Consider the following 21,844-nt stretch of genomic DNA (forward strand, 5'->3'; position numbering starts at 1 on the left):
ATTCAGGGAAAGAGAAAGAGATGGCAGTTTTTTGGGTAAGTGACTTGCCAACATCAATGTCTGTTTCTTTTTTTTTTTTTAATTTATTTCTTTATTGGGGAATTAATGTTTTACATTCAACAGTAAATACAATAGTTTGTACATGCGTAACATTCCCCAGATTCCCATTTAACAATGCAACCCCCACTATGTCATTTATCATCCTTCATGGACCTGTATTCTCCCCACAAACCCACCCCAGAGTCTTTTACTTTGATGGGATATGCCAATTCCATTTCAGGTTCTACTTGTGTTTACTTTTCTGATCTTGTTTTTCAACTTCGGCCTGAGAGTGAGATTGTCCCATATTCATCCTTCTGTTTCTGACTTATTTCACTCAACATAATTTTGTCAAGGTCCATCCAAGCTCGGCTGAAAACGGTGAAGTCACCTTTTTTTTTTTACAGCTGAGTAGTATTCCATTGTGTATATATACCACAACTTGCTCAGCCACTCATCTGTTGTTGGACACCTGGGTTGCTTCCAGGTTTTGGCTATTACAAATTGTGCTGCCAAGAACATATGTGTACACAGATCTTTCTGGATGAATGTGTTGGGTTCCTTAGGATATATCCCCAGGAGAGGAATTGCAGGGTCATAGGGTAGGTCCATTTCTAGCCTTCTGAGAGTTCTCCAGACTATTCTCCACAGAGGTTGGACCAATTGACATTCTCACCAGCAGTGCAGGAGGGTTCCTTTGACCCCCACACCCTCTCCAGCATATGCTGCTGTTACCTTTTCTGATGTGTGACATTCTCACAGGAGTGAAGTGATATCTCATTGTTGTCTTGATTTGCATTTCTCTGACAATCAGAGACTTGGAGCATTTTTTCATGTGTTTCTCAGCCTTTTGGATCTCTTCTGTGGTGAATATTCTGTTCAAGTCCTCCCCCCATTTTTGGATGGGGTTATTTGTTGTCTTGTTGAGTCTGGTAAGCTTTTTATATATGTTGGTTATTAAACTCTTATCTGATGTATGGCATGTAAAGATCTCCCATTCTATGAGGGGTCTCTTGGTTTGGGTAGTGGTTTCTTTTGCTGTGAAGAAGCTTTTTAATTTGATGTAGTCCCATAGGTTTTACTTGCTTTAGTCTTCTTTGTAATTGGATTCTTTTCATTGAAAATGTCTTTAAAATTTATGCGGAAAAGAGTTCTGCCAATATTTTCCTCTAAGTATCAGATAGTTTGTGGTCTAACATCCAAGTCCTTGATCCACTTGGAATTTACTTTTGTACTTTTGTGAAATACAGTGGTTCAGTTTCATTCTTCTGCATGTTTCAACCCATTGTTTCCAACACCATTTGTTGAAGAGACTCTGCTTTCCCCATTTAATAGTCTGAGCCCCTTTGTCAAAGATTAGATGTCCATAGGTGTGGGGGCTCACTTCTGGGCTCTCAGTTCTATTCCACTGGTCAGTGTGTCTATTCATGTTCCAGTACCAAGCAGTTTTGATGACAATGGCCCTGTAATACAGTTTGAGATCTGGGAGTGTGATGCCTCCAGTTCTGTTCTTTTTTGTCTCAAGATTGTTTTGGTATTTCTAGCTCTTTTCTGGTTCCAGATAAACATTTGTAGCATTTTTTCTATTCTCCTAAAAAATGTGCTTGGGATCTTGATGGGGATAGCATTCAATTTGTAGATGGCTCTGGTTAATATATTCATTTTGATGATGTTAATTCTTCCAACCCATGAACATGGAATATCCTTCCACTTCTTTCTGTCTTTTTCAATTTCCTTGAGTAGTAATTCATAATTTTCAGTGTACAAGTCTTTCACTTCTTTGGTTAGGTTTACTCCTAGATATTTTATTGTTTTTGTTGCAATAGTAAAAGGAATTGATTTCTGGATTTCAATTTCTTCTACCTTAGTGTTTGCGTAGAGGAATGCCACTGACTTTTGAATGTTAATTTCATAGCCTGACACCTTACTGTATTGCCTGATGATTTCCAAAAGCTTCTTGCTGGATTCCTTAGGTTTTTTGTGTATACTATGATGTCATCTGCAAGTAAGGAGAGTTTGACTTCTCTTCCAATCTGTATCCCTTTAATTCTTTGCTCCTGCCTGATTGCTATGGCAAGAACTTCCAACACTATGTTGACTAGTAACGGTGATAGTGGGCAGCCCTGTCTAGTACCTGATGTGAGTGGAAATGCTTCCAGTTTTTCACCATTGAGTATGATGTTGGGTGTAGGTTTGCTATATAAAGACTCCACTATCTTCAGTAATTTTCCATCTATTCCCATTTTTTGTAGAGTTTCGATCATAAAGGGATGTTGTATTTTGTCAAAGGCTTTCTCTGCATCCATTGATATGACCATGTGATTTTTGGTCTTGCTTTTGTTGATGTGGTGGATCACATTGATTGATTTACGTATATTAAACCAACCTTGCATGCCTGGAATAAACCCCACTGATATGTCTTGTCTTTAGGTCTGGGTTAATTCTGTTTGGGACCCTCTGGGCTTCTTGAATCTTTATGTCTTTGATGATGTCTAGACTAGAGAAATTTTCAGCTATTATGGCCTGGAGAATTTTTTCTTCCTTTCCTTCTCTTTCTTCCTCTGGTATGCCAATAATGCGTATATTGTTTCTTTTGAAGTCATCCCATAGGACTCTTGTTGTTTTCAGTATCTCTTAATCTCTTTTTGAGATCTCTTACTTCTTTTTTTGTTGTCTCTAATTCAACCTCAATCTTGCTAATTCTGTCTTCAGCCTCATTGATTCTATTCTCTCTGCCCTCTACTGCTTTCTGGAGTTCATCTATTTTGTTGCCCTGCTCTGATACTATTTTAGCTTGTTCAGCTAGTTGCATTGTTAGCTCAGCGATTTCAGCTTTCAGCTCTCTAATAACCTTGTGATAATTAGTATTTTCTTCCATATTCTCATTTGTTGTTCCTGCATTTCTGATAACAATTTTTTCAAATTCTTTACTCACTCCTGTTACTATTTCCTTAGCTAATGTTTGGATGTTGAACTCGTTATTTTTGTTTCACCGTCTGGAGGACTTTTAGCTGGACTCTTGTCCAGGTTCAAGTCTCCAATATTTTTTCTTATTCTTTTAACCATTTTATGTATTATGTTATGAGTTCCCTTTATCAGTACTTTTCAAATTGTTCATCATTATTGCCTGGATTGACTTGTGTCTAAGTAAGTTAATTAAAGGGTTCATAGTGGTGGAAGTTAACAGTTGTTTCAATCCCTGAATTAGAGCTCAGTGGTTTAAAAGCCTCTTTTTTTTTTTCTTCCCTATTGCCTATGGGAGTCTGAGGGCTTTTAAACTATCAATAGGCTTCTTAGCTTAATCACTGACTCCTGAGCAAGAGATAAAGCAGGGTGTGGCAGAGATAGTCCAGTGGTTATGCAAAGAGACTTTCACAGCCCCTCAGCTATGCCACCGAGGTATAGGTCTTCTCCTGAGTTTCCTGGTTAGATCTCTGTCCCCTGGTGTCCCTCCCTGTTGCTGCTCCAGATTCTGAGGGTAGTAGCAATGGAGACTCAGAGTTGCACATGGTGAGTCTCTGGGGAGTCCTCTCCTCCCTTAAGCTGTCCCCTTATTGGTGGAGCAGACTGGAGGTGGTGTCTCAACTGATAAACTGCTGAACTGTTAGCAATCTCTTAATCTTTCCTTAGGCTCCTCCTCTGTCACTAGCCACATATGTTTGTACTCACCGGTGATTTACTGGGTTCCTGTGGTCATTCTAGTCCTGACTTGTTTCGGTCCCGGGTGGTCTCCTTTGGTATTCCTAGTTGATCTGGGAGAGGAGAGGAGAAGGAGAGAAAGCGATCTGCTGCTCGTAGCTCCACCTCCGGAAGTCGATTCCCTCAATGTGTGTTTCTTTTTCCTCTTGAATAAGTTGAATTTTAATTGATACATGTTTCATTTACTGTTTCTTTTTTTCCCATTATATTTCTTTTTGTATCTCTGTCTCTTTCTCTTTCTTCCAGTGCAGTGCTCTCTGGCTTGTGCTGGGTCTGGGAATAGAGCCTGGAACCTGAGAGATCAGGTAGAAACTTTTCATTATCTCCCCCACCCTACTATTTATTTTCACATTTTTTATTATGTAATTTTTATTTATAAAATTTTAATGCTATAGTCCGGGAGATGGCACAGTGGTTAAGGAACTAGACACTCAAGCATGAGGTCCTGAGTTCTGTCACCGGCAGCACACATACCAGAGTGATGTCTGGTTATTTCTCTTCTTTATCTTTCTCATCAGTAAAATAAAATCTTTAAAATAAAAAATGGAAATGCTGAACAGAGACCATAGGATAAGAGGATTACAATTCCATACAGTTCCCACGACCAGAATGCCATATCCTATCCCCTCTTCTGATAACTTCCTATTCTTTATCCCTCTGGTGGTATGGACCCAGGACCATTATGGGGTCCAAAAGGTGGAAGGTCTGGCTTCTGTAATGGCTTCCCCACTGCACATGAGCATTAACATTTCAATCTATACTCCCAGCCTGTCTGCTTCTTTTTGTAGTCGGGCAGAGCTCTGGGGAAGCAGGACTCTCTTATTTTATTTTATTTTTAATTATTTCAATGAGAGAGACCAGCATAGTGCTCAACTCTGCCGTACCTTGATGCTTGGGGTTGAGAGCCTCAAGTATGGAAGTATTTTGCATAACCACTATGCTATCTCCCCAGCCACTTACTCTTAAATCTCTAACTTTTCATTTAGTATTATCACTGAGACCCAGTGTCACCATTGTTGAATGTCATTATATATAGATAGATACAGATATAAATAGATACAAGAAAAGGGGCAGGGTGAAGACTTCTCTCTACAGCTGTTGGAGAGATGGGTCTTGAACACATCTGAGTTCTCACAGGTGATCATTTGTGGTCTCCACTTGGTATGCCACCATAAAGACCCTGTGAAATAATTGTTGAATACCAACAAATATCTCATGTTGTAAGTGCTACTTTGTCACAACCAGATATTGAGTTTCAAGCCCTGACAACACAGATAGACATGAAAAGGGAACCTTCATGGGTGTTACTCTGGCGTCTTTCCTGTTTTTTGTTTTGTTTTGTCTAATCTTCTATCTAGAGAAAATAAATAAATTTTTTTCACCAGGAATATTGGAATCATGCAGAAATAAGCTGCAATAGAATAAATACTTCCTAAGGTTGAGAGTCTTCACTTTTCTCTCTCTTTTTTAATTTAATTTTTTTTTTTATTTATAAAAAGGAAACACTGGGGGGTCGGGCGGTGGCGCAGTGGGTTAAGCGCATGTGGTGCAAAGCGCAGGGACTGGCGTAAGGATCCCGGTTCTAGCCCCCGGCTCCCCACCTGCAGGGGAGTCGCTTCACGGGCAGTAAAGCAGGTTTGCAGGTGTCTGTCTTTCTCTCCCCCTCTCTCTCTGTCTTCCCCTCCTCTCTCCATTTCTCTCTGTCCTATCCAACAACAAAGCAACGTCAACAATGGCAATAATAACCGCAATGAGGCTGCAACAACTAGGGCAACAAAAGGGGGAAAATGGCCTCCAGGAGCGGTGGATTCATGGTGCAGGCACCAAGCCCAGCAATAACCCTGGAGGAAAAAAAAAAAAAAAAGGAAACACTGACAAAACCATAAGATAAAAGGGGTACAACTCCACACAGTTCCCACGCAAGGTCATTGTGAGATGCAGAAGTCTGCCTTCTGGAATTACTTCCCCACTGTACATAGGCATTGACAGGTTGATCCATATTCCCAGCCTGCCTCTCTTTTTCCCTAGTGGGTTGGGGTTCTGTGGAATCTGTGCTCTAGGACAGATTGGTGAATTTGTTTATTTTCGTTATATTTCATAGGGTTTGTGGCTATACTAGTTTTTTCCCCCTCTGAGCCTGAAATCTGATATCCAGGTGGATCCAAGTTATTGTCTGGGGAGATGATGTCATGGCTAGAAAAAAGGATCATAAAGCTGGACCAGGACAGATAGTAGCTCTGAAGTATGAAAAAGGTGTCGGGGAGTCGGGAAGTAGCGTAGCACGTTAAGCACAGGTGATGCAAAGCGCAAGGATGGGCATAAGGATCCCGGTTGGAGCCCCTGGATCCCCACCTGCAGGGGAGTTGCTTCACAAACAGTGAAGCAGGTTTGTAGGTGTCTATCTTACCCTCTCCCCCTCTCTGTCTTACTCTCCTCTCTCCATTTCTCTCTGTCCTATCCAACAACAACGACAACAATCATAACTACAACAGTAAAACAACAAGGGCTACAAAAGGGAATAAATAAATATTAAAAAAAAAAAAGAAAAAGGTGTCTAAGTATTGTTGACTATAAACCCTATTGATTTGACCTGATGTAGGGCCGCAGTCAGCTTAGGAGCCTGTGTGACCTCAGCATGCCTGTAGATCTGAGCTCACATTCTGTGGTAATGAGTAGGAAAGTTTCAAGCTAGCCTAATATCAGGACCCATCTTCCTCAGGTGGTAGATAAGAGTATGTTGTCCAGCCTCCCTTCAGAGGGTTAAACATTCTCTACCATTGATGGCAAGCCTCCCTTCAGAGGGTTCAATATTCTCTACCATTCTCTACCAAGATGAGGGCAAGTTCCTATGGGGGCCCTCAAAGGGGTCTATTTTGTTGTTCCTGACAGAGATGACTGGTATCAGAAGTTCTCACCATAGCAATCAGCAAAAGAGAGGAATCAAAGGAATACAGATTGGAAGGGAAGAAGTCAAGATCTTACTATTTGCAGTTGATAGGATAGTGTACATAGAAAAACAAAAAGGAGTCTGGTGGTCATGCACCTGGTTGAGCGCACATGTTACAGTGTGCAAGGATCCAGGTTCGAGCCCCCGATCCCCACCTGCAAGGGGAGAGCTTCACAAGTGGCTTAGCAGAGCTGCATGTGTCTTTCTGTCTTTCTTCTTTTCTATCAACCCCTTTCTTCTCAATTTCTGTCTCCAATAAACAAAGACAATAAAAAATAATTTTAGTAGTGGTCTGGGAGGTGACGCAGTGGCTAAGGCACTAGACTCTGAAGCATGAGGTCCTGAGTTTGAACCCCAGTAGCACATGTACCAGAGTGATGGCTTGTTGGTATGCTTCTAAATTCTGCTTCCAAGACCCCTTCTGTTAGATTGCTTGAGGCTGTAGTCTATTTACATAACCATTGTTCTCACTGGTTTAATTTCCACTGATTAGCTTGCTATTCTTCTCCACACCCCCTATCCTATGCACTTCCTGTTCCTGAAACTTCCACCTCAGGAGATAGATAGGACAGAATTGTGATTAGAGATTAGGTTGTTGAACTGCGTTCCCAGCTCAGCCATGAGTCCCTGGTCATCTGTCTTCCGCCCGGGAAGCCAGCCCAGCAATGGATGTTTCTTTCTCTACCCCTGTATTTGTCATGAATTCATAAATCAATTCTTTAAAAAAATAAAAGTCTAAGTAATCCAGGAGAAAGTTACTGGAAGTTATTAGGCAATATATCAAGGAGTCATGCTACAAAATCAAGTGTACAAAAGTCAGTGACATTTCTTTGTGCAAACACTAAATCCAAAGAAGAGGATATCCAGAATTCACTCCCATTTTTTGTTTAATTTATTTTATTTGTTATTGGATAGAGACAGAGAGAAATTGAGAGAGAATGGGGAGACAGAGAGGAAGAGAGACACCCACAGACTTGCTTCACTGCCAGCTGAGTGACTCCCCTGCAGGTGGGGAGCCAGGGCTCGAACCAGGATCCTTACGCTGGTCCTTGCGCTTTGCCCTACAGGCGCTTAACCCACTTCACTGCCGCCTGACTCCCACACTCCCATTTTCTGTTGCAGCAATATCAATAAAATATTTAGGAATAAACCTGACCAAGACATGAAAGACCTGTACACTGAACTGAGTCATTATTCAAAGAAATAGAAAGTGATAAGGGCTGGGATGTGGCACACTTGGTTGAGCGCACATGGTACAGTGTGCAAGGACCCAGGTTTGAGTCCCCAGTCGCCACCTGCAGGGGGAAAGCTTCACAAGTGGTGAAGCAGAGCTACAGGTGCCTCTCTATCTCTCTTCTTCTCTAGTCCCCCTTGCCTTTCAATTTCTGGCTGTCTATATCTAATAAATAAAGAATTAAAAAAAAAAAGAAATAGAGGGGTCCAGGCAGTGGCACACCTGGTTAAGAGCATACACTGTAGTGCACAAGGACATGGGTTCAAGCCCCTGGTCCCCACCTGCAGGGGGATATTTTCACTTGTGGTGAAGCAGGGCTGCAGTTGTCTCTGTGTCTCTCTCCATTTCTATCTTCCCTTCCCCTCAATTTCTCTCTGTCTTTATCTAATAATAAAAATAAAGTTAAAAAATTTAAGTTAGAAAAAAACCTCCATTCTTTAAAAAAAAAAAAGAAGTAGAAAATGATAATAACACATCAATAGGACTTCATCAAATTGAAAAACTGCACAGCCAAAGAAACTATCACACAAACAAAGGGATCTCTCAGAGAATGGGAGACAATCTTCAGATGCCATATATCAGAGAAGAAATGAAGAACCACATATACAAAGAGCTCAGCAAACTTAGCAACAAAAAACCAAATGTCCCCAACCAAAAGTGGGCAGAGGATATAAACAGAATATTCACAACAGAAGAAATCCAAAAGGCTAACAAATACATGAAAAATTGCTCCAGGTCACTGATAGTCAAAGAAATGCAAATAAAGACAACTTTGAGCTAGTACCTCACCCCTGGGAGTATGGCAAACATCGAAAAGGACAGCAGCAACAAATGCTGCAGAAGATGTGGGGACAGAGGAACCCTTCTGCACTGCTGGTGGGAATGTAAATTGGTCCAACTTCTGTGGAGATCTGTCTGGAGAAATCTCACAAAGCTAGACATGGACTTTCCATATGACGTAGTAATTCCTCTCCTGGGGATATACTCACGGACACCATAACACCCAACCAAAAAGATATGTATACACCTATGTTCATAGCAGCACAATTTGTATTAGTTAAAACCTGGAAGCAATCCAGGTGCTCAACAACAGAGGAGTGGCTGAGAAAGCTGTGGTATATATACACAATGGAATACTACGCAGCTATTAAGAACAGTGAACACATCTTCTCTGACTCATCTTGGATGGAGCTGGAAGGAATTTTTTCTCTTTTTTAAAGTAGATGTTAAAAATATTTGTGTATTTATTTAATAAAGGATTGAGAAATGGATAGGGCAGAGGAGATAGCAAGGGAGACAGAGAGAAACCTGCAGTCCTGCTTCACATTTCATGAAGCTTTCCTCAAGTATATGGGGATAGGAGGCTTGAACTGGGTATTTGCACATTTTAAAGTGAACACTTAACCAATTGTGCCACCACTTGACCCCCTAGCCTTCTTTTTCTCTCTACCCAGCATTGTATACGGGATGAACTGTTCTTTTTTTTTTTTTTTAATAATTTATTTCTTTATTGGGGAATTAGTGTTTTACATTCAACAGTAAATACAATAGTTTGTACATGCATAACATTTCCCAGATTCCCATTTAACAATACAACAATCATCATCTTTCATGGACCTGTATTCTCCCCACCCACCCACCCACCCCAGAGTCTTTTACTTTGGTGTAATACGCCAATTCCATTTCAGGTTCGACTTGTGTTTTCTTTTCTAATCTTGTTTTTCAACTTCGGCCTGAGAGTGAGATCATCCCATATTCATCCTTCAGTTTCTGACTTATTTCACTCAACATGATTTTATCAAGGTCCATCCAAGATGGGCTGAAAACGGTGAAGTCACCATTTTTTTTTTTTACAGCTGAGTAGTATTCCATTGTGTATATATACCACAACTTGATCAGCCACTCATCTGTTGTTGGACACCTGGGTTGCTTCCAGGTTTTGGCTATTACAAATTGTGCTGCCAAGAACATATGTGTACACAGATCTTTTTGGATGGATGTGTTGGGTTCCTTAGGATATATCCCCAGGAGGGGAATTGCAGGATCATAGGGTAGGTCCATTTCTAGCCTTCTGAGAGTTCTCCACAGAGGTTGGACCAATTGACATTCCCACCAGCAGTGCAGGAGGTTTCCTTTGACCCCACACCCTCTCCACATTTGCTGCTGTTACCTTTTCTGATGTATGACATTCTCACAGGAGTTGTCGCATTGTTGTCTTGATTTGCATTTCTCTGACAATCAGAGACTTGGAGCATTTTTTCATGTGTTTCTCAGCCTTTTGGATCTCTTCTGTGGTGAATATTCTGTCCATGTCCTCCCCCCATTTTTGGATGGGGTTATTTGTTGTCTTGTTGTTGAGTCTGGCAAGCTCTTTATATATATTGGTTATTAAACTCTTATCTGATGTATGGCATGTAAAGATCATCTCCCATTCTGTGAGGGGTCTCTTGGTTTGGGTAGTGGTTTCTTTTGCTGTGAAGAAGCTTTTTAATTTGATGTAGTCTCATAGGTTTATACTTGCCTTAGTCTTCCTTGTAATTGGATTCTTTTCATTGAAAATGTCTTTAAAATTTATGCAGAAAAAAGTTCTGCCAATATTTTCCTCTAAGTATCTGATAGTTTGTGGTCTAACATCCAAGTCCTTAATCCACTTGGAATTTACTTTTGTATTTGGTGAAATACAGTGATTCAGTTTCATTCTTCTGCATGTTTCAACCCATTGTTTCCAACACCATTTGTTGAAGAGACTCTGCTTTCCCCATGTAATAGTCTGGGCCCCTTTGTCAAAGATTAGATAGGTGTCCATATGTGTGGGGCCTCATTTCTGGGCTCTCAATTCTATTCCACTGGTCAGTGTGTCTGTTCATGTTGCAGTACCAAGCAGTTTTGATGACAATGGCCCTATAATACAGTTTGAGATCCTGGAGTGTGATGCCTCCAGTTCTGTTCTTTTTTCTCAAGATTGTTTTGGCAATTCTAGGTCTTTTCTGGTTCCAGATAAACATTTGTAGCATTTTTTCTATTTTCCTAAAAAATGTGCTTGAGATTTTGATGGGGATAGCATTCAATTTGTAGATGGCTCTGGGTAATATATTCATTTTGATGATGTTAATTCTTCCAACCCATGAACATGGAATATCTTTCCACTTCTTTGCGTCTTTTTCAATTTCTTTGAGTAGTGATTCATAATTTTCAGTATACAAGTCTTTCACTTCTTTGGTTAGGTTTACTCCTAGATATTTTATTGTTTTTGTTGCTATAGAAAAAGGAAGTGATTTCTGGATTTCAATTTCTTCTAACTTAATGTTTGCATAGAGGAATGCCACTGACTTTTGAATGTTAATTTTATTGCCTGACACATTACTGTATTGCCTGATGATTTCCAAAAGCTTCTTGCTGGAGTCCTTAGGTTTTTCCATGTATACTATCATGTCATCTGCAAATAAGGAGAGTTTGACTTTTTCTCTTCCAATCTGTATGCCTTTAATTCCTTGCTCCTGCCTGATTGCTATGGCATGAACTTCCAACACTATGTTGACTAGTAATGGTGATAGTGGGCAGCCCTGTCTAGTACTTGATCTGAGGGGAAATGCTTCCAGTTTTTCACCATTGAGTACGATGTTGGCTGTAGGTTTCCTATATATAAACTCCACTATCTTCAGGGATTTTCCATCTATTCCCATTTTTTGTAGTGTTTTGATCATAAAGGGATGTTGTATTTTGTCAAAGGTTTTCTCTGCATCTATTTATATGACCATGTGGTTTTTGGTCTTGCTTTTGTTGATCTGGTGGATCACATTGATTGATTTATGTATATTAAACCAACCTTGCATGTCTGGGATAAACCCCACTTGGTCATGATGAACAATCTTTTTGATATACTGCTGTATCCGGTTGGCTAGAATTTTGTTCAATATTTTTGCATCTATGTTCATCAGAGATATTGGTCTGTAGTTTTCTTTTTTGGTTGTGTCCCTGTCTGCTTTTGGTATCAGGGTGATGTTGGCTTCATAGAAGCTGGCAGGGAGTATTCCAGTGTCTTCAATCTTCTGGAAGACTTTTAAAAGTAGAGGTATTAGTTCTTCTTTGAAAGTTTTGTAGAATTCATTTGTAAAACCATCTGGTCCAGGACTTTTATTTTGGGGAAGATTTTTGATAACTGTTTCAATTTTATTAGCTGTGATGGGCCTGTTCATGTTATCCACTTCCTCTTTACTTAGTTTTGGAAGTTGGTAGGTATCTAGGAAATCATTCATTTCTTCCAGGTTCTCTAGCTTGGTGGCATATAGTTGTTCATAGAAGTCTCGCATGATATGTTGAATTTCTGCAGTGTCTGTTGTGATATCTCCTCTTTCATTTACTATCCGATTTATTTGGGTCTTCTCCCTTTTTTGTTTTGTGAGTCTGGCTAAAGATTTGTTGATTTTGTTTACTCTTTCGAAGAACCAACATTTACTTTCATTGATCTTTTGTATGGTTTTCCTATTCTCAATGTTATTTATTTCTGCCCTAACTTTAGTGATTTCTGTCCTTCTGGTTGCTTTAGGATTCCTTTGCTGTTCTTCTTCTAGGTCTTTAAGATGTGCAACCAGGCTGTTTATTTGTTCTTTTTCTTGTTCCCTAATGTGTGCTTGTATAGCTATGAACTTCCCTCTTAGGACTGCTTTAGCTGTGTCCCAAATATTTTGATAGCTTGTGTCTTCATTTTCATTGAACTCTCGAAACATTTTGATTTCTTCCTTGATTTCCTCTTTGACCCAGAAGTTGTTAAGAAGTGTACTGTTGAACTTCCACATTTTGGGACTTTTACTAATCTTTTGTTGATTGTTAAGTGTTAGTTTAATTCCACTGTGGTCTGAGAAGATGCTTGGGATGATTTCAGTGCTCTTGAATTGGCTGATGCTATTGTTGTGGCCTAACATATAGTCTATCCTTGAGAATGATCCATGTGGATTTGAGTAAAATGTGTATTCCAGTTTCTTGGGATGAATGACTCTGAAAATTTCCAATAGTTCTAGTTTATCTATCTCTTCATTTAGCTCCATTATGTCTTTACTGATTTTCTTCCTGGATGATCTGTCAAGTTGAGAGAGTGGTGTGTTGAAGTCCTGTACTATGATTGTGTTACTGTTAATATATTGCTGTAGCTCTTTCAGTAGAAGTTTGATGTATTTAGATGGCTTCTCATTGGGTGCATAAATATTAATAATTTTTTAGTCCTCTTGATTGACTGATCATTAAGTAGTGTCCATTCCTATCTTTTTTAATCTTATCTATTTTAAAGTCTATCATGTCATATATGGGAATAGCTGTTCCTGCCCCTTTTTGTGGGCCATTGGCTGTTATGATAGTTTTCCATCCTTTCACTTTAAGTCAGTGTTTGTCTTGTTGAGTTAGGTGAGTTTCCTGTAGACAACATATTGTTGGGTTGTGTTTTCTGATCCATCTTCCTACTCTGTGTCTTTTAATAGGTGAATTCAGGCCATTGACATTTATTGATATCAAAGATTGAAGATATTTTAACGCCATTCTTGTAGAGTTTTAGAGTGTTTTGATATATGTCCTATTTGTGGTGGTCTGGTTGTTTATAGGAGACCTTTCAGAACTTCTTTCAGGGCAGGCTTGGTGATGGTTGCTTCCTTCAACTGTTGCTTGTCTGAGAAGGTTTTGATGCTTCCATCTAGTCTGAATGACAGTCTAGCAGGATATATTATTCTTGGCTGAAAGCCTTTCTCATTGAGCACTCGATAGATATCTTGCCATTCTCTTCTGGCCTGTAGTGTTTGTATGGAGAAGTCTGCTGCTAATCTTATGGGTTTTCGTTTGTAGGTGACTCTTTGTTTTTCTCTTGCAGCTTTGAGGATCCTTTCTTTATCCTTTTCCTTTCCATTCTAAGTATGACATGTCTTGGTGTTTTTAGGTCTGGGTTAATTCTGTTTGGGACCCTCTGGACTTCTTGAATCTTTATGTCTTTGGTGTTGTCTAGACTAGAGAAATTTTCAGCTATTATGTCCTGGAGAATGCTTTCTTCCTCTCTTTCTCTTTCTTCCTCTGGTAAGCCAATAATGCATATATTGTTACTTTTGAAGTCATCCCATAGGACTCTGTTGTTGTTTTCAGCATCTCTTAATCTCTTTTTGAGATCTCTTACTTCTTTTTTAGTTGTCTCTAATTCATCCTCAATCTTGCTAATTCTGTCTTCAGCCTCATAGATTCTATTCTCTCTGCCCTCTACTGCTTTCTGGAGTTCATCTATTTTGTGCCCTGCTCTGATACTGTTTTAGCTTGTTCAGCTAGTTGCCTTCTTAGCTCAGCTATTTCAGCTTTCAGCTCTCTAATAACCATGAGATAATTAGAATTTTCTTCCATATTCTCATTTGTTGTTGCTGCATTTCTGATTACAATTTTTTCAAATTCTTTACTCACTCCTGTTATTATTTCCTTAGCTAATGTTTGGATGTTGAACTCGTTGTTTTGTGCTTCACCCTCTGGAGGACTTTTAGCTGGACTCTTGTCCTCGTTCGAGTCCCCAATACTTTTTCTTGTTGTTTTAACCATTTTATATATTATGTTATGACTTCCCTTTATCAGTACTTTTCACTATTGCCTGGATTGACTTGTGTCTAAGTAATTTAATTAAAGGTTTTACCGTGGTGGAAGTTAACAGTTTTTTCAATCCCTGAGTTGGAGCTCAGTGATGTAAAAGCCTGTTTTTTTTTTCTTCCCTGTAGGCTATGGGAGCCTGAGGGCTTTTAAACTATCAATAGGCTTCTTACCTTAATCACTGACTCCTGACCGAGAGATAAAGCTGGGTATGGCAGAGATAATCCAGTGGTTATGCAAAAAGACTTTCACAGCCCCTCAGCTATGCCACCGAGGTATAGGTCTTCTCCTGAGTTTCCCGGTTAGATCTCTGTCCCCTGGTGTCCCTCCCTGTTGCTGCTCCAGATTCTGAGGGTAGTAGCAATGGAGACTCAGAGTTGTACTTGTTGAGTCTCTGGGGAGTCCTTTCCTCCCTTCAGCTGTCCCCTTGTTGGTGGAGCAGACTGGAGGTGGTGTCTCCACTGATAAACTGTTGAACTGTTAGCAGTCGTTTAATCTCTCCTTAGACCCCTCTCTCCTCTCTGTCACCAGCCACGCGTGTTTGTACTCACGGGTGATTTACTGGGTTCCTGTGGTCATTCTAGTCCTGTCTTGTTTCGGTCCAGGTGGTCTCCTTTGGTATTCCTAGTTGATCCGGGAGAGGAGAGGAGAGAAAGCGATCTGCTGTTCGTAGCTCCACCTCCAGAAGTCGAGTCCGGATGAACTGTTATGTTGATTAGTGACATAGAACTGTTGAAAATGTTTTAATTTTTGCAGATAAAAGTAATGGCATTAATCCGGTATTCCCACTGAGAAAGATGTCTTTCCTGGGATATCAGAGACCTAACAAAATTCTACTTAGTTTTTATGTATGCTTTTCTTAATCTTTGTGTAAGATATTATAAAATTTAGTAAATCTACAAAAGGGTATTAAAACAGAATTACTCTTTTTTAAAAAATGAAACATTATTATTCTAATATGCAGGTATCTGACACTCAGGGACTGTGAGCAATTTTTAATTGCCCTGTGACTAAACATCTTGGTTAATGAGATTATAAATGTCTTTCTGTACATTTACTGTGGTTGTTCATGTTACTCTACTGAGTTGTGTGAGTACATATATTGCTGATTAGCGTGTTGATGTATAGCATGTAAATATGCTTTATTTTATTTTACTGCATTTCTTTGTCTTGGTGTTAGGTTTTGTGATTATACCAAATATTTTCAATGTGATATAGTCTCAGGGATACATTTTTCCATTAATTCTTTTAATATTTATTTTATTTATTCCCTTTTGTTGCCCTTGTTGTTTTATTGTTGTAGTTATTATTGTTGTTGTCGTTGTTGGATAGGACAGAGAGAAATGGAGAGAGGAGGGGAAGACAGAGAGGAGGAGAGAAAGATAGACACCTGCAGACCTGCTTCACCGCCTGTGAAGTGACTCCCCTGCAGGAGGGGAGCCGGGGTTCGAACCGGGATCCTTATGCCGGTCCTTGTGCTTTGTGCCACCTGCACTTAACCCGCTGCGCTACAGCCCAACTCCCCTATTAATTTTTTTATCATTGATGTTGAGCTCAGGTCTCTGAAGACATTTCCAAATCAGATATTATGTACTGTACTGAGGATGACTTCTATAGGTTTTTGGTTACTATTGTAACATCTATGTGCATCTTAAGGACTATAATACCCTTTCACTGCTACAGACTTTCCACAATGGTTCCTTCCTCCAGATAGCATCTTTTTCTATTTATAAATTATACTTTACTTCCTATGATAGACAGAAATTGAGGAGCATGTATATTACTGGATTACTGTTCTTCTTGGCCTCCCCTTTTTTCTGTCACCCGGTTTATTTCCTTTTTCCCCCCCTTTTCTTGCCCTTGTTTTTGAAGCCTTGTTGAGGTTATTATTGTTATTGTTGATGTCACTCGTTGTTGGATAGGACAGAGAGAAATGGAGAGAGGAGGGGAAGACAGAGGGAGAGAGAAACTTAAGACTCCTGCAGACCTGCTCTGCCGATTGTGAAGTAACTCCCCTGCAGCTGGGGAGCTTAGGGCTCGAACTGGGATCCCTACTCTGGTTTTTGTACTTTTCACCGCATGCACTTAACCCACTGCACTATGGCCCAACCCTAAACCAGGGTTATTTCCTGAGCTCATTGTGAGAACTTTGAATCCACTCCTGCAGAACGCCATTTTTTTCTTTCCGTTTTATTTGATAGGAGATAACTGCAGGCCTGTTCACTGCTCATGAAGTGTCCCCCACTCAGGAGGGAAGCAAGTGTCAAACCTAGGTCTTGTGTAATGGTGATATGTACCCTTAACCAGGTGCACCCTGCCCTGCACCTGTTAATAATAAAGAGCTGTGGGGCTTGATATGTTTCATTTCTTTTTTCTTTTTTTTATATTTTATTTATTTATGAGAAAGATAGCAGGAGAGAGAAAGAACCAGAAATCACTCTGGCACATGTGATTCCGGGGATTAAACTCGGCACCTCATGCTTGAGAGTCCAAAGCTTTACCACTGTGTCACCTCCCAGACCTCCTTCTGTTCCATTTCTAACAAACTTATCATAATCATCACATGTGTTTTTTTTTTTTATCCCATCTTTTATTTATTTTTTTATCACTGTGACTTCATTATGAATTCATTACACCCAGTGGCTATTTTCTTATTTATATTTTTGAGTTTTATATAGGTGAAAAGAATTTAATAAGGAAAGTGAAGTAGAGATATATCTGTGTGTGTGTGTGATGAGAAATTGTTACTCATATATAATAAATGAAATTAATGTTTATTTTCTTTTTATGAGAAGAACTGAAGATAGAAGAAGACATACCAACTTTGAGCTCTAAGTCCCCAGGGGCTATAGGTTCAATTCCAGTTACCTTCTACTTCACTCTCCCTATCAAATTCTCTTTACCTATATAAACTTTACATTATAAATAATGAAGGAAATGTCCAAAACTTCTCCACCACTTGTGAAGAGTGCAGTGACACCCCCTACCCCCGTGCACGTAAGAACTAGGATATATAGAATCTTGGTCTTTTTATATGGTAACGTGAGCATCTTATCAGTTGTACTCCCACACAACTTTAAGGTTTTATCATTTACTAATTACAAAAGTATAGAGGGGAAGAGTAAGAATAGGGATATTTCTCTGTCACGTGAAATGCCAGGGATTGAAGTCGGCCTTGTGAGAGGCCATTGTTATAATCAATGTACCAACTTCTAGACCATAATTAAGAGGTATTTAATTTTCAAGTCACCAAATAGATGTTTGCAGATGAGACAATCCTTTACAGGCTTCCTACAGTAGAGACTGAATGACTAATCTACTGTCACTCATATTTTTTCCCATGAACACATTGCACATATTTTAGGGCTCAGTGACCTATGAAGATGTAGCTGTGATATTCACTCAAGAGGAGTGGGAACTATTGAATCCTTCAGAGAAGAAACTCTACAGAGATGTAATGTGTGAAAATTTGAGGAACTTTCATTCACTAGGTAACTCTAACTGCCTTAATTTTTAACTAGAAGACAAATTGCTTTTTGTTCACCAGTGTAGAGACAGAGATACTGTTCAGTGAACAGGGTTTGATTGTGACTCATGATGGATGAAAAGTTCAATCAACTTGTATAATTTCTTTTGTATTAATTTATTTTTTTCTTTTTTTTTACCAGAGCACTGTTCAACTCTGGCTTATGATGGTGCGGGGGATTGAACCTGAGACTTTGTAGCCTCAGGCATGAGAGTCTGTTTGCATAACCATTATGCTATCTACCCTCTGCCTCGATTTTTATAATTTCTAATACGTTTTATATTTTGCAATTTTAGAAAAGATACAAGAACATTCCACCAAAGGGCAGCATATCTTGCATGGGAATAAACAAAGGTGAGAGTCACTTTTACAATAAAGCATGATGTACCACCTAAGAAGCTACTGTGTTTTCAAAAGTGTTGTCTTTGTAATTTACTGAGATCAGGTGCCTGCATGGTTACCCTGAATAAGTAGACTCATGGTTTCTTATGGTGTGCTCTCTACTGACCTAACAATTGCATATGGCCCCTTTTAATACAGTTCATTCAGAAAATGAAAGTTATAGTCACTGCCACAAATAGATCAATTTTTAAATAAGCAAATCAAAAATACTTCATGACTAGGTTATAGAATTGTTGGACAGGTGACTCCAATGTGATGTATGTGATATACATGACTGAAGTTTCCATCTGAGGCACTGAGTACCATAATGATGTCCTACATTATCTGTCTTTTCTCCATTCTACAGGAAAATCTTTCTCACATGTAACAAGTAAATGGAAAATTTTAAATAGGGGCAAAGATGTTAAGTATTTATAACATAATACACTTGGAATCAATAAGAATATCTTCAATGTGTGAATACCTATATATATTTAAATATTTTTTATTTATTTCCTTTTTTGTTGTCCTTTTTTTCATTGTTGTAGTTATTGTTATTGATGTTGTTGTTAGATAGGACAGAGAGAAATGGAGAGAGAAGGGAGAGACAGAGGGGGAGAATTTTTATGATACTTATATATAGCCCTTCCAGAAGAGATAAATATTTCTAGTGGAAAATTTCAACACAAATCCAAAACTTGCTACTAACCAATAGAAGTTCAATTAATGCATGTAAAATACCTGTAATGATACCATTATATTTGGCATAATATATTTATATGAAAGTATTTAGGTATTATGAGTTTTTTTATTTATTTACTTATGTATTGGATAGGGACACACAGAAATCAATAGGAATGGGGACGTAGAGAGGGGAGAGATAGACTCCTGCATTCCTATTTTGCCACTTGCAAACCTTTCCTCCTGCAGGTGGGGACCAGGGCTTGAAGTGTGTTCTTTGCTCATTGTAGCATGTGCACTCAGCCAGGTACACCACTGCCCATCCGTTTTTACCATTTTTTAATTTTTCTTTTTTAAAAAAAATTTTTTATATATTTTTTAAATTTATTTATTCCCTTTTGTTGCCCTTGTTGTTTTATCGTTGTAGTTATTATTGTTGTTGTCGTTGTTGGATAGGACAGAGAGAAATGGAGAGAGGAGGGGAAGACAGAGAGGAGGAGAGAAAGATAGACACCTGCAGACCTGCTTCACCGCCTGTGAAGTGACTCCCCTGCAGGTAGGGAGCCGGGGTTTGAACCGGGATCCTTATGCCGGTCCTTGTGCTTTGCGCCACCTGCGCTTAGCCCACTGCACTATAGCCCAACTCCCTTAACTTTACTTTTAACTTGAGATATTTTTATTATTTTTCAATATCTGTGATTTTTTCATTTTTTTAAAATATTTAATTATTATCCCTTTTATTGTCCTTGTTTTTTATTGTTGTAGTGACTATTTTTATTTTTCTTGATTTTGTTGTTGGATCAGACAGAGAGAAATGGAGAGAGGATGGGAACACGGGGAGAGAAAGATAGACACCGGCAGACCTGTTTCATAGCCTGTGAAGCACCTCCCCTGCAGGTGGGGAGTCGGGGGCTCAAAAGAGGATCCTTATGCTTTGCACCACATGTGCTTAACCCGCTACACTATCACTTGACTCCCTCCCTCAGTATGTTTTAGTTAAATCTATTTCTAAAGTCTGATTTTTATGGCTTATTAAGTAAAACAATGTCCTGCATTTTGATAATCTATTACAGTGTTATTCACTATAATGCCATTAATTAATTCTTTGTTATTTTACAGTAATACAACAGTAAAAATCTCTGAGGGCAAAGATAGTCATAATGCTACACTATCTCAAGAATGTGAAGTATACAACAAATTATTCACTTATCCTATTCATCTTCAAAAACACGAAAGAATTCACAGTGGAGAGAAACCCTATGAATGTAAACTATGTATTAAAACATTCTGTTGTTCCAGTCATCTTTGGGCACATGAAAGAACTCACAGTGGAGAGAAACCCTATGAATGTAAACAATGTATTAAAACATTCAGTCAAGCTGATCATCTTTGGGCACATGAAAGAACTCACAGTGGGGAGAAACCCTATGAATGTAAACTATGTATTAAAACATTCAGTCATTCCAGTAGTCTTCGGGCACATGAAAGAATTCACAGTGGAGAGAAGCCCTATGAATGTAAACTATGTAGTAAAACATTCAGGCAATCCAAGGGTCTTCAGCAACATGAAAGAATTCACAGTGGAGAGAAACCCTATGAATGTAAACAGTGTAGTAAAACATTCAGTTGTTCCAGTAATCTTAAGAGACATGAAAGAATTCACAGTGGAGAGAAACCCTATGAATGTATACAGTGTAGTAGAACATTCAGTTGTTCCAGTAGTCTTCGGGCACATGGAAGAATTCACAGTGGAGAGAAACCCTATGAATGTAAACAGTGTAGTAAAACATTCAGTTGTACCAGTCATCTTCGGTCACATGAAAGACTTCATAGTGGAGAGAAACCCTATGAATGTAAACAGTGTAGTAAAACATTCCGGCAATCTGGAACTCTTAAGCAACATGAAAGAATTCACAGTGGAGACAAACCCTATGAATGCAAACAGTGTAGGAAAAGATTCAGTGTTTCCAGTAGTTTTCGGGTACATGAAAGAATTCACAGTGGAGAGAAACCCTATGAATGTAAACAGTGTAGTAAAACATTCCGGCAATCTGGAACTCTTCAACAACATGAAAGAATTCACAGTGGAGAGAAGCCCTATGAATGTAAACAGTGTAGTGAAACATTCAGTTCTTCCAGTAGTCTTCGGTCACATGAAAGAATTCACAGTGGAGAGAAACCCTATGAATGTAAACAGTGTGGTAAAGCATTCAGTTGTTCAAGTAATCTTCAGTCACATGAAAGAATTCACAGTGGTGAGAAACCCTATGAATGTAAACAATGTAGGAAAACATTCACTTATTCCAGTAGTCTTCAGAGACATGTAAGAATTCACAGTGGTGAGAAACCCTATGAATATAAAGTGTTGTAAAACATTCAGTTGTTCCTGTCATCTTTGTTCACATGAAAGAGTTCACTGTTGAAGGGCAGAAGATAGATAGCATAATGGTTATGCACACAGACTCTCATGCCTGAGGCTACAAAATCCCAGGTTCAATCCCCCACACCACCATAGGCCAGAGCTGAGCAGTGCTCTGGTTTAAAAAAAAATGAATTCACAAAATTCACAGTGGAGAGAAATACTATGAATGTAAATAATGTAGTAAAGCATTTCATCCAGTTATCTTCAGACACATGAAAGAATTCACAGTGGAGAGAAACATGTATGGAAACTTTGTAGTAAAACATTCAGGCAATCCAGTAATCTTCAGACACATGAAAGAATTCACAGTGC

The 21,844-nt window shown here is 39.1% G+C and overlaps 1 protein-coding gene across 1 annotated transcript in view; it reads left to right on the forward strand.

Annotated features, from left to right (window-relative positions):
- Nucleotides 1-21,463, forward strand: part of LOC132542425 (zinc finger protein 709-like) — a gene marked incomplete at its 3' end in the record, with an annotated part of 89,596 nt that extends 68,133 nt beyond the window's left edge. Inside the window, exons 3-4 of the mRNA XM_060205034.1 lie at nucleotides 18,345-18,402; nucleotides 20,230-21,463. Of these exons, the coding sequence (XP_060061017.1) occupies nucleotides 18,345-18,402; nucleotides 20,230-21,463 (1,292 nt within the window). The remainder of the gene's footprint in view (nucleotides 1-18,344; nucleotides 18,403-20,229) is intronic.
- Nucleotides 21,464-21,844: the final 381 nt, after the last annotated feature.

Source organism: Erinaceus europaeus, chromosome 13 (assembly GCF_950295315.1).
Source record: "Erinaceus europaeus chromosome 13, mEriEur2.1, whole genome shotgun sequence".
In the NCBI taxonomy this organism is placed as follows: domain Eukaryota; kingdom Metazoa; phylum Chordata; class Mammalia; order Eulipotyphla; family Erinaceidae; genus Erinaceus; species Erinaceus europaeus.